This window comes from Somniosus microcephalus, chromosome 9 (assembly GCF_052327205.1).
Source record: "Somniosus microcephalus isolate GS21.2 chromosome 9, FLI_Smic_1.0, whole genome shotgun sequence".
NCBI classification, from domain to species: Eukaryota; Metazoa; Chordata; class Chondrichthyes; order Squaliformes; family Somniosidae; genus Somniosus; species Somniosus microcephalus.
Window position 1 is genome coordinate 239,978,866 of NC_140995.1, and position 13,989 is coordinate 239,992,854.

Consider the following 13,989-nt stretch of genomic DNA (forward strand, 5'->3'; position numbering starts at 1 on the left):
AGGGGTCCTAAGGGAAGTCATTTTGTTTTCTGCTGATGTTGTGATGATGCAGTAAGTAAATCAGACTTTATACCAAATAAACCAGTTACTTGTTGAACTCTGTTGTCCTTCAATTTAAAATATACAAAATAATACACTATTGGTGATGTAGCGTCGTGTGTGTACAGGTCATGCTTCCATCACATGGAGCATCAGCAAAAATGTACTCACCCTGTTGCAATCGTGCTGATCGACCGCAGTTCGACACAGAGATGAATGCCCTTTATTTCTCTGCATAGAACAATGCCACGTTTACCGTCGGATGTGTGGAAGCATTTTACCCCAGGCATTAAAGATGGAAAGACTGTGTACATGTGCAAACACTGTAGAAAGCCATATGTAAAGAATGCCACAAAGATGCAGCAGCATTTATCCAAATGCAACAACTTCACTCAAAGCTCACAGCAGTCAGCCCAGAGTTCCTCTGCTTCCATTCAAGAAGATGATGGTTCTCATTCAGCATCAGGCTCCTTATCATCAGCAACTCCTGGCCCACTTGGAAGGTTCTTTGATACAATGGATAACCATAGCCAGAAGAATGCAGATGAGTGCCTTGCTCGAGCTGTATATGCAACAGGCTCACCCCTCATGCTCACAGCCAATGTGTACTGGAAGAGATTTTTCAATGTTATTCGCCCTGCATACTGTCCTCCCACCAGACATGCTTTGTCTACTTATTTGCTGGAGGCTGAGTATAACAGAGTCCAAGGAAAGCTCAAAGAAACGATAGCGATGGCAGACTGTGGTGCAGTTATCTCAGATGGGTGGTCAAATGTACGAGGGGAGGGCATCATAAACTACATCGTCTCCACTCCTCTCCCAGTGTTCTTCAAGAGCACAGACACGAAGGACAACAGACACACAGGCACATACATTGCTGATGAGCTGAAAGCGGTCATCAACGATCTTGGATCACAAAAGGTCTTTGCAGTAGTTACTGACAATGCTGCGAATATGAAGGCTGCTTGGGCACAAGTGGAGGAGGCCTACCCTCATATTACGTCTATTGGGTGCGCAGCTCATGGGCTTAACCTGCTCCTCAAGGACATCATGGGTTTGAGAACCATGGCAGCACTGTACAAGAGAGCCAAGCACGTTGTTAAGTATGTCAGGGGAAAACAGGTAGTTGCAGCAACCTACAACTCCAAGCAAATGACAAAGAACAAGAACACCACACTGAAGCTGCCCAACAACACTAGATGGGGTGGTGTTGTCATAATGTACAACAGCCTTCTGGAGGGTAAGGAGTCGCTGCAAGAAATGGCAATATCCTAGTCTGGGGATATGGAAACCACCATCAAGAAAATACTGCTGGATGATGTGTTTTGGGAGAGAGTGGTTAGCAGCCTTAAACTACTCTCACCAGTAGCATCTGCAATTGCTCAGATTGAAGGAGATGACGCTGTCTTGTCAGATGTTCTCAGGCTTTTTACTGATTTAAAAGAACAAATCAGCATTGCCCTACCCACATCCCTGCTGCTCAAAGCAGAGGAGAAGGCAATTGTTCAATTCATACAGACGCATCAAGAATTTTGTGTCAAGCCGATTCATGCTGCAGCATACATGCTGGACCCAAAGCATGTTGGGAGACCAATACTTTCTGGAGAACAGATCAACAGCGCTTACAGTGTGATTTCTACCCTCTCACACCATCTCACAGAGTCATAGAGTTATACAGCACGGATAGAGGCCCTTCGGCCCATCGTGTCCGCGCCGGCCATCAAGCCCTGTCTGATCTAATCCCATATTCCAGCATTTGGTCCGTAGCCTTGTATGCTATGGCATTTCAAGTGCTCATCCAAATGCTTCTTAAATGTTGTGAGGGTTCCTGCCTCCACAACCCTTTCAGGCAGTGAGTTCCAGACTCCAACCACCCTCTGGGTGAAAAAGTTCTTCCTCAAATCCCCTCTAAACCTCCCGCCCTTTACCTTGAATCTATGCCCCCTAGTTATTGACCCCTCTACTAAGGGAAAAAGCTCCTCAGCATCCATCCTATCTATGCCCCTCATAATTTTGTACACCTCAATCATGTCCCTCCTCAGCCTCCTCTGCTCCAAGGAAAACAAACCCAATCTGCCCAGTCTCTCTTCATAGCTGAAGCGCTCCAGCCCCGGTAACATCCTGGTGAACCTCCTCTGCACCCTCTCCAACGCGATCACATCCTTCCTGTAGTGTGGCGACCAGAACTGCACACAGTATTCCAGCTGTGGCCTAACCAGTGTTTTATACAGTTCCATCATAACCTCCTTGCTCTTATATTCAATGCCTCGGCTAATGAAGGCAAGTATCCCATATGCCTTTTTTTACCACCTTATCCACCTGTTCCGCCGCCTTCAGGGATCTGTGTACTTGCACACCCAGATCCCTCTGACCCTCCGTCTTGCCTAGGGTCTTACCATTCATTGTGTATTCCCTTGCCTTGTTAGTCCCCCCAAAGTGCATCACCTCGCACTTTTCCGGGTTAAATTCCATTTGCCACTGTTCCGCCCATCTGACCAACCCATCTATATCGTCCTGCAGACTGAGGCTACCCTCTTCGCTATTTACCACCCTACCAATTTCTGTATCATCCGCGAACTTACTGATCATACCTTTTACATTCATATCCAAGTCATTAATGTAGACCACAAACAGCAAGGGACCCAGCACCGATCCCTGTGGTACCCCACTGGCCACAGGCTTCCAGTCACAAAAACAACCTTCGACCATCACCCTCTGCCTTCTGTCACTAAGCCAGTTTAGTATCCAATGTGCCAAGACACCCTGGATTCCATGGGCTCTTACCTTCTTGACCAGTCTCCTGTGCGGGACTTTATCGAAGGCCTTACTGAAATCCATGTATACCACATCCACTGCGTTACCCTCATCCACACACCTAGTCACCCCCTCAAAAAATTCAATCAAATTAGTCAGACATGATCTTCCCTTGACAAAGCCATGTTGACAATCCCTGATTAATCCTTGCCTCTCCAAGTGGAGACAAATTTTGTCCCTCAGAATTTTTTCCAATAATTTTCCTACCACTGATGTTAGGCTCACTGGCCTGTAGTTCCCCGGGTTTTCCCTACTTCCCTTCTTGAATAATGGTACTACATTAGCGGTTCTCCAGTCCTCTGGCACATCCCCTGTGGCCAGAGAGGTCCTGAATATATGTGTTAGAGCCCCCGCAATCTCGTCCTTTACCTCACACAGCAGCCTGGGATACATTTCATCCGGGCCTGGGGATTTATCCATTTTTAGGCCAGCTAAAACCGCCAATACCTCCTCCCTCTCAATGTGAATATGTTCGAGCATATCACAGTCCCCCCGGCCTATTTCTATGTCTACATCGTCCTTCTCCATAGTGAAAACAGATGCAAAAAATTCATTTAGAACCCCTCCTACATCTTCCGGCTCCACACACAGATTGCCACTTTTGTCCCTAATGGGCCCTATTTTTTCCCTAGTTATCCTCTTACCCTTAATATACTTATAAAACATTTTAGGATTTTCCTTTATTTTGCTCGCCAGTGTTATTTCATGGCCCCTCCTTGATCTCCTAATTTCTTTTTTAAGTATCCCCCTGCACTTTTTGTACTCCTCTAGGGCTTCCTCCATCTTTAGCCTTTTGTATCTGCCAAAAGCCCTCCTTTTTTTCCTAATCCATTCTCGTATATCCCCTGACATCCAAGGTTCCCTGTGGTTTTTGGAACCACCCTTGACCTTTACGGGAACATGTTGCCATTGTATGATCCCAATCTCCCTTCTGAAAGCCTCCCATTGCTCTGATGCGGATTTTCCTACAAGTAGCTGATCCCAGTCCATTTTGGCCAGATCCTGCCTTATCCTATTAAAATCGGCCTTCCCACAATTTAGAACCTTTATTTCCGGCCCATCCCTGTCCTTTTCCATGACCACCTTAAATCTTACCATATTATGGTCACTATCACCAAAGTGCTCGCCTACTAGCACTTTTTCCACTTGGCCGGCCACATTCCCTAGAATTAGGTCCAGTACCGCCCCCTCTCTTGTAGGACCTTCTACATGCTGGCTCAAAAGGCTCTCCTGGATGCACTTTAAGAATTCTACACCCTCTGAGCCTTTCACACTCTGACTATCCCAGTTAATATTGGGGAAGTTGAAATCCCCCATTATTATTACCCTATTATTTGCACATTCCTCTGAGATTTGCCTACATATCTGTTCCTCTGTCTCCCCCTGACTGTTTGGAGGCCTATAGTACACTCCCAGCAAAGTGCTTGCCCCCTTTTTGTTTTTAAGCTCCACCCATATGGCCTCATTAGAGGAACCTGCGAATATATCATCCCTCCTTACTGCAGTACTGCAAGGTCTTTGGAATGGGGATGGGATATGGGAATCATGCAAGCATATCAGTGCACATACCTGGTGGAAGGGACTTTGTGCATCTGAGGCCCTGTCACCTATTGCATCGGTGATACTCCAAATCCCACCTTCATCAGCGGCCTCTGAACGAAACTGGTCACTTTTTGGGAATACGCATACAAAGGTGCGCAACAGGCTGACTAACAAGAGAGTGGAGAAACTGGTGGCTATCCGGGTGAACCTACAACTTATTGAGCCAGATACAGAAGTGTCCACCACACAGCTAGACACTGACACAGAGGAGGAAATGGACACGTCAGAGCCAGAGTCAGAGAATCAGGAGGAGCAATGAGGAGTAGAAGACTCAGAAGACTCATGAGTAGAAGACTCAAAGGGACAAAATAAGGACAAATTACAGGCTAAATAAGCTGACGCTCTTTTTATTTTATTTTAGATGGGTCTTTTTTGTGGGGGTTCAATAAAGTTCAAAATTATAACATAAATAAAGTTTTGAAAGCCTGTTTTTATTTGTATGGAACAGTATGTCTATTTTGACGACAAAGATAATATAAGGGTCAGAGACAAAAACCATCAGTGTGCAAAAAAACTCAAAATTCCCATAAATTCCCAAAATTCCCATAAATTCCCGAAAATTCCCATGGAAAGTTTCCTCTTTTAAAAATTCCCAGAATTTTGCAACCCTAGGCAGTAGCGATATTGGATAGGATAAAAATAGATAAAGAGGATGCACTGAAAAGTCCTCAAAGTAGAAAAGTCGCCCGGTCCAGATGGGATGCATCTCAAATTACTAAGAGAAGGGTGGAAATTTCAGAGGCTCTGGCCTCAATCATCCAATCCTCCTTGGATATGGGGGTGGTGCCAAAGAACTGCAGCGTTGCAAATGTTACACCCTTTTTAAAAAAGGGGAAAGGGATGTAAGATGCACTGCAGCAACTCGCCAAGGCTTCTTTAACAGCACCTCCCAAACCCGCGACTTCTGCCACCTAGAAGGACAAGGGCAGCAGGCGCATGGGAACACCAACACCTGCAAGATCCCCTCTAAGTCACACACCATCCTGATTTGGAAATATGAGCAGAACTGGTAAAATGAGCAGACACAGGGCAGATATGAGCAGAACTGGTAAAATGAGCAGACACATGGCAGATTAAATTTAAAACAGAGAAGTGTGAAGTGATACATTTTGGTAGGAAAAAATGGGATGAGGCATTATGAACTAAATGGTAATTTTAAAGGGGGTGCAGGAACAGAGAGACCTGGGGGTGTATGCACACAAATATTTGAAGGTGGCAGGGCAAGTTGACAAGGCTGTTAAAAAAGCATATGAGATCGTTGACCTTACTAATGGAGGAATAGAGTACAAAAAGCAAGGAACAAAAGCAAAATACTGAAGATGCTGGAAATCTGAACTAAATGGAGAGGGTGCAGAAGAGATTTACTAGAATGGTACCAGGGATGAGGGACTACAGTTATGTGGAGAGACTGGATAAGCTGGGTTTGTTGTCTGTAGAGCAGAGAAGGTTCAAGGAGATTTGATAGGGGTGTTCAGAATCATGAATGGTTTTGATAGAGTAAATAAGGACGAACAGTTTCCAGTAGCAGAAGAGGACACAGATTTAAGGTGATTGGCAAAAGAACACGGTGAAAGATTTTTTTTTTTTTTTTTTTTTTTTTACACAGCAATGTGTTGTGATCTGGAATGCACTGGTTGAAAGGGTGGTAGAAGCAGATTTAATAGGAACATTCAAAAGAGAACTGGATAAATACTTGAAGGGAAAAAATTTACAAGGCTACGGGGAAAGAGCAGGGGAGTGGGATTAATTGGATAGCTCTGCCAAAGAGCCGGCACAGGCACAATGGACCAAATGGCCTCCTTCTGTACTGTATGATTCTATGGACAATGTCACATTGTCCGCATGCCCAATACGAGACTCCCAAAACAAGCACTCTACTCGGAGCTCCGGCACGACAAGAGAGCCCCAGGTGGGCAGTGGAAACGCTTCAAGGACACCCTCAAAGCCTCCTTGAAAAAGTGTAACATCCCCATCGACACCTGGGAATCCCTGGCCCAAGACCGCACAAAGTGGAGGAGAAGCATCTGGGAAGGCGCCGAACACCTCAAGTCTCTTCGCCGGGAGCAAGCGGAAGCCAAGTGCAGGCAGCGCAAGGAGCGCACGTCAACCCAAGCACCCCACCCACCCGCCCCTTCAACCACCGTCTGCCCCACCTGTGACAGAGACTGTAGGTCCCGCATTGGACTCATCAGTCACCTGCGAACTTATTTTTAATGTGGAAGCAAGTCATCCTCGGTTCCGAGGGACTGCCTAAGAAGAAAAGAGAAGATGATTCTATGAATTAAAGAAATACCTGTTTTTCTTTTATTGTCTCCTGCAAGGCCAACATTCCAACAGTGCTTCTGCGAAATTTACCCGTTTTTTTCTCTGGATTGGAAACAAATGCATCAAAGGTACTCGATCCACTAACTTTTGGAAGGTTACCCGATTGACTATTTTTTGGAAAAATATCTTCGTGTCCTGAATCACCAGAGCGATTCATTTTTCAAAGCCTAAAAGCAAACACAAGAGATGAAATTTCATGTCACTATGTGTTATTTGGTCATGAAATTCTTATCCACTATGCTAGAATGGAAAGCAACTCAGTATTACATTCTACTTAACTTTATAAATGCGAATGAGCTGAAATCCTTCAATTCTCAATGTTCAATTTTATAGTCTCGTTAAACATTTGAAAAATCCTGAAAAACCCAAAAGTATAGGTTGCCTGATAAAATACTGTATCTTTTTTATTCCAAAATCTATATGCCTGCCTTAATTAAAAACCAGTTTGGTATACTTGTTATATACAAAGGAATGGACTGACCTCGGGGAAGATCTTGTGGTCCAGGTGTGAAGGCGGAAGAACCAATGAGCTGTGAACTTTTCATGAACAAATAATAGGAACTGCAAAACTCACCAGATTTTCCGGAATCTGTCTAATTATCTAGTCAAGGCGAACCCCTGTCATGGATTGCATCATTCTTTGAGAGATTGCTGAATGGGAGACAGCAGGGAAGCTGGCATGCCATAAGAGTATTTGTACATTTAAAAGGTAAATCGTTGAATTTGGGTATAAAAATATTTTTCAACTTTCGAAAGGCAGTAAAGAATTAAAAGCGATGTCAGCTTTCGCAACAGCTGAATGGGAGAAAAGAACCATGGCGGAAGTCTGCAAAGTAGCCAAAAGAGGGCAAGATCATTTTGAAAAAATCATTTTTCTATGGAATCCTTATGGACCAGGAGTGCTCTCTCAGGCCCTGCAAGAAGACCATAGGCCTCCCCTGCACCCCCCCCCCCCAATCTGTGATTGTTCCTAATCACCCTCCTTCCTCACTTACCTAGTCGGGGACTGTTTCCATAGGCCCCTGGCAGTGGCCTGACTCTCTGCTACTTTTCATTCTTGCCTGCTGGCATTGACGTCATTCCTGACAGCTTCAGGCGGGAGTCAGTTTCGGGTTATTCAAATGAGGCCTGAGTGTTAAAATCTTCCAGGCCCTAACACACCAGGAGGTCCGATGGATCGTCGTCCACTTTGGTACCTGCAATCCCGATTTTCCAAGTTAAAATTGACCTCATTAACTGTGATTTAGGGACCTCTATCATCTAGAGGGATAAGGGGAGCAGGCACATGGGAACACTGCCATTTCCAAGTCACACACGCCATCCTGACTTTGACATATATTGCCATTCCTTCACTGTTGCTGGGTCAAAATCCTGGAACTCCCTATCTAACAGCACTGTTGGAGTACCTTCACCATACGGACTGCAGCGATTCAATGCAGTGGCTCACCACCACCTTCTCAAGGGCAACTATTGATAGGCAATAAATGCTGGCCACATCCAGAGATTGAATATATATACTTTTTTTTAAAAATTGCATCTAATCTAGGGAGTTCCCAAATGCCACTGGCAGAAAGGTTACTGACTGAAGATAGTGTCCAGAGTTGAAATAGGTAACCGAGTGCTGATTAAATATCACTGTAATAGTTATGCTAACCAAGTAACAATCTGTGATTAATAAATTTGTTGAAACTATATAAATGTCACTTTACAAGACATTGTGGTCTTGTGTGGTCATCGGAGTCCAAACTAGGATCACCCCTTGGAGCTGACTGCTCAAGATCTGATATAAATTTTAATAATTTCATATCCTTGGTGTATTGATATTTATGTAGTCAGCAGACTCCATTTACATCAAGAAACATTACATTTTTTATAAATATAATCCTTTCACGAAAGAGGCCCTCTGTAGCACGGCCCATATAGAGCCTCCCATATTGTAGTTATGTGTGTTGCATTTTACACAACCTTTGCTCTGAAACATGGAATGCACATGGAGCCAGAACAGCAAGAGGACCTTATCTGATGAGGAAAACTCGAATGAAGAAAGGGAAGACAGAGTGCAAAATCAACCAGCTTGTAGTCAGCGATGCTTGGGATCAGTTGATTGCCCAGCAATTCATTTCATCATCTCATTCCCCTCAAACTTTCCCCAACCTATATCTGCATTAACAGTCCTCAATCATCTTCTTAGGCAGTCCCTCGGAACCAAGGATGACTTGCTTCCACATTAAAAATGAGTTCGCAGGTGACTGATGAGTCCAATGCGGGACCTACAGTCTCTGTCACAGGTGGGGCAGACGGTGGTTAAAGGGTGTCCTTGAAGCGTTTCCTCTGCCCACCTGGGGCTCTCTTGCCGTGCCGGAGCTCCGAGTAGAGCGCTTGTTTTGGGAGTCTCGTATCGGGCATGCGGACAATGTCACCCGTACATCGGAGCTGATCAAGCGTGGTCAAAGCTTCGATGCTGGGGATGTTGGCCTGAGCAAGAACACTGATGTTGGTGCGCCTATCCTGCCAATGGATTGCAGGATCTTGCGGAGGCAGCGTTGGTGGTACCTCTCCAGTGCTTTGAGGTGCCTGCTGTACATGGTCCATGTCTCTGAGGCATACACGAGGGTGGGTATCACTGCTGCTCTGTAGACCATGAGCTTAGTGCCAGGTTTGAGGTCCTGGTCTTCAAACACTCTCTTCCTCAGGCAACCGAAGGCTGCACTGGCACACTGAAGGCGGTGTTGGACTTCGTCGTCGACATCTGCCCTTGTTGACAGTAGGCTCCCAAGGTATGGAAAGTGGTCCACGTTGTCCAAGGCCTTGTCGTGGATTTTGATAATCGGGGGGGCAGTACTGTGTGGCAGGGGCAGGTTGGTAGAGGACCTTTGTCTTACGGATGTTTAGTGTAAGGCCCATGCTCTCGTACGCTTCGGTGAAGGTGTTGACGATGGTTTGGAGTTCGACCTCCGAGTGAGCGCATTATATCTGCATTATATATCTGCATTAACAGTCCTCAATACCAGCTCTGCCAGTCCCTCTATCCTGCAATAAAGATCCTTCAATCTCTGAGCCAACTATTATATACAGAATACCTGACGTTGCAGGCTCATAACCTGTTATGAAACTGCACTACAAAAGTGCACAAAGTGTAACAAAGTTGATTTTTGAATAGCAGCCTTAACATGTCACCATGGCCTAGAAATTGGGGAATGCTGGAAACCTGCTGGTAACATTGGCGGCATTTTGGTACTGCCTGCTCATTAACATCAGCGTGGCAGTAATTTTCTAGTGCAACGGGCTCTTTGCAGCGCTAATCTGAGAGGGAGGCCTAACGTCGCCTCTGTCTCCCGCTTGCAGTGAAGGGGAGCGGGAAAGAAAGGAGTGACCCGAAAAGTTGCCGTACATGCTCCAAAAACATTAGCTGCCACTCGATGTTTGTCCATTTTTTATTTGTTTATGACATGAATGCAGATAAAAGAGATCTCATCACAGGTCACCTTCAATCGTTCGCTCATTGATTGGTAAAAACATATCAGAGAATCAGAGAAATTTACTGCACAGAAGGAGGCCACTCGGCCTATTGGGCTGGATTTTCATTCAGGTGCGGGTTGGTGTCGTGTAATCCACATTTCACGCTATCCACACGAATCTAAATCGATGCGGGAGACAGATGCTATTTTAACTAAATTGCCCAATTGAGTTCCAGCGTGTGGGAATCCATGGCAAATGAGTTTCTCCAGTCTGAAAGTCGCCTCCGATGATATCATCATTGCTGCTGCATTTAAGGTCTGCAAGAAACCTTGCTTCTTCTGCAGACTGCCAAGCTTTTAGCATTTGCTGGTACACTGAGCTGGAAACAGAATGGCCAGAGAAAGACTCCATCTTTCTACCTATGTCATTGCTACCGATATGGACCACGATCTCTGGATGTTCACCCTCCTCCCTCAGAATGTCCTGCAGCCGCTCAGTGACATCCTTGACCCTGGCACCAGGGAGGCAACATACCATCCTGCAGTCACGTCTGCGCCGCAGAAACACCTGCCTGTTCCCCTAACTATGAATCCCCTATCACTATTGCATTATCAACCTTCCTCCTCCTCCGCTGTACAGCTGAGCCACCCATGACTGATTCGCATTGTATAATTCATGAAGGCTCAATAATTATCTGAAGTTATCCTTAGGTAATACATATCCTGGAACATATAATGCTGGCTCATTACATATATTTCTCCATATAATAAACGAGTAACTGAAATGTCTATATTCCCTGTTGTGTTGCAAAGACTGAGAGGTGCATGACTGCAAATGTAGTTCCCAACAGTGAATCCTGTGGTGTCCGCTCATTCAAAGGGTTTATGAAAAATACTTGTATAAGTATCTAATCTGGGAACAGGTCCGGTAGAAACTCATCATTAGGTTTAATTATTCTTCTGTGCATAACGAGGCCAATTCATCTGAAATTCAATTGTGATGCTTGTTATATAATATAGTCTGAATCCACCTCCACAGGTTGCAAATGTATTGTGATCATGTTTGGTTTTCAGTTTAGGCAGATGGAATTATACTAGTGACTTGTATCAATAAATGGAATAACATGGAATTACAAGAAACTTTCATTTAACCGGAGTGTCCGGAAAGCTCTATCCACCGGCAAAATTCAGGAGTCGGTTCAGATAAGTTTTTTTACTTTTCGTTGCTTTTTTTCTCCAGTCGGGGTTCTGCAAGGTCTAGCTGAAGCTGTTGCTTAGCTAGACGCTTGCAAGCTACGCCGACTGTTTTGAAGCAACAGGGTTTGTTGCTCCACACAGAGCTCAGAAGCTCCGTATGTTTTAACATTAGCGCTGGTTCCTCCGGCAGTTTTTATGGAACGGCAACAGCTCGGTCCCGTCAGTGCCGGATACCAGAAAGTTTCCTGTACCAAGAGCTTGCATCATCATAAGTGGATGTGAATTTCACTGTGAGTGTTATTTTCTTTGTAGACGTTGAACAACAACTACTGTTTAAGTTCAGTTGTTGAATTGAGCATTGATAGGAAATGGGTGTTTTTGTTGAGGGGTGAAATTATTTATTGACTCACAAACTCTGTAGGCCTCCTGGAAAGCTGCCAGAAAATACAAATTCACCGTTCCATTCCCACTCAGACCTCACCGTCTGTGGCCTCTTGCATTGTTCCACAGAAGCTCACCGTAAACTCGAGGAACAGCACCTCATATTCTGATTAGGCACTTTACAGCCTTCCGGACTCAATATCGAGTTCAACAATTTCAGGTCATAACCTCGGCCCCTATTATATTTTTATATTTTTTATCCACACTTTTGGTTTGTGACTTTTCCTTTTTTTCCTCTCTCTCCCACATGGCAGCTGTCTTTCACTCTGCCAGCACATTTCACATTTCATCTAGAGCCATTGTCTGTTTCTTTACCTGTCCCATTACTATCTCATCTCACCTTGAATATCTCTTAATGTCTCTTCTTTCATCCCCTGCCCCATTTCCCAGCCCCCAAACTGCCTTTTTTTTAATTTCCTGCCTTTTCTCTCAGTTCTGTAAAAGGGTTTCGACCCGAAACGTTGACTCTATTTCTCTCTCCACGGATGTTGCCTGGCCTGCTGAGTTTTTCCAGCATTTTCTGTTGTTATTTCAGAAAATACAAACCTCTCCCCCTCCCGTCACTGATGGGCAAAAATGAAAGTTTAAAAGAAGAACTTGGTGAAGAAGGCGTTTGAAGTTCCAGCGTCCATCCTCAAGTCCTGCCAGACTCCTCATGGCCATTAACGCTGCTGAGAGACCTTTTAGCAGCAGCAATCACTGGCGGAGCAGCGAACTCCAAAATGGATGAGCTGGCATCAACTCGCCATTGCACACCAACTGACATCACGCTCCACCCTCAGTAAAATACCTTCACCGCTAGCAGGCAACGGCAGCGCTGCCGACCTGCCCAAAATGGCAGATGCCGTGGGACCCACCACCAGCCGCCGCTTTTTCGCCATTTCATGCCGATAAAGGGTGGCACAAACCACCCGAATTTCTAGGCCCATGTGTGAATCCATAGGACTTTTCTGAATGTTTTTTTTAAACTATCCTACCAATCCTACGAGGTGCTCCCCCATTGGTTTTAATTTGGCTTTTGGAAAACAGCTAATGCTCAAGTGAAGGCGGTTGGCATGAATAGTTGTGGCGAATGGCATAGATGCATTTAAAAAGCTGGATAAATATGAGGGAGAAAGGAATTGATGAATATGTTGAAAGGGCGAGATGAAGTAAGGTGGGAGGAGGCTCGTGTGGAGTATAAACACCAGAATAGACATGTTGGGCTGAATGACCTGTTTCTGTTCTGTAATTTCATGTAAATCTATGTAACTACTCCATGTGGTAGCAAGTTCCATATTCTAACCACTCTGAGTAAGAACCTAAAGTCCAAGAGAAAGCAACTGGTCCAAAGCTGCTCATTAGTGTTGACCACTGCTACAGATCCATTATCAGAACTTGGATGCAATTGTTTAAGCAAATGAGTACCAAGCATGAAAGGAATATTTAAAATAATGCTTTTCATGTTCCACAGCTAATTAAGTATTTTACCGTGTAGTTACATTGCAAAGAAATGTGGTAGCCAATTAGCACAGACAGCAATGACATGAATGACCATATGATGCGGGTGAAATTTAACTTCAGCGGGAACACAAAAAAAGCGGTAGCTTATTGTCTGCCCATTAGACACTCCACCCGATATTTTTTCTATTGACGTCAAAGGAAATGAAAATCAGGCGTGGTGTTCAACAAGCGGTCAAACCGCTAACGCCAGTTTTGCACCCTCACCTGAAATTGAAATGAAACCCAGTCTCGTTTAGTGGTGCTGGGTAAGGGGTCAATGCTGACCATGACACTGGGAGAGCTCCCTAGCTCTTCTTTGAATAGTGTCATGGGATCTTTTACATCTACCCAAGGGGGCACCCAGGGCCTGTGTAATGTCTCATCCAAAATATGGCATATGACAGTGCAGCACTCCCTCAGTACTGTACTGAAGCATAAGAACATAGGAGTAGGTCAGTCAGAAACTTGAGCCATGACTGATCAGAACCTTAGCTCCATTTATTTGCCTCTGATCCACATTCCTTGATACCCTTAACCCAACAAATATGTATCCCGGAGGGTCCCAGTGGAGAGAAATCTAGAATGCTAAAGAGAAAAGTCAAGGAAGCAGCGCAGGAAAGTGATTGGGGTA

At 44.8% G+C, this 13,989-nt stretch overlaps 1 protein-coding gene across 1 annotated transcript in view; it reads right to left on the minus strand.

Moving 5' to 3' along the window:
• Positions 1-13,989, minus strand: part of LOC147113157 (dynein axonemal heavy chain 8-like) — a 193,127-nt gene that overhangs the window by 137,275 nt on the left and 41,863 nt on the right. The window contains exon 2 of the mRNA XM_085998247.1: positions 6,749-6,947. Coding sequence (XP_085854373.1) covers positions 6,749-6,937 — 189 coding nt within the window. The 5' untranslated portion in view covers positions 6,938-6,947. The remainder of the gene's footprint in view (positions 1-6,748; positions 6,948-13,989) is intronic.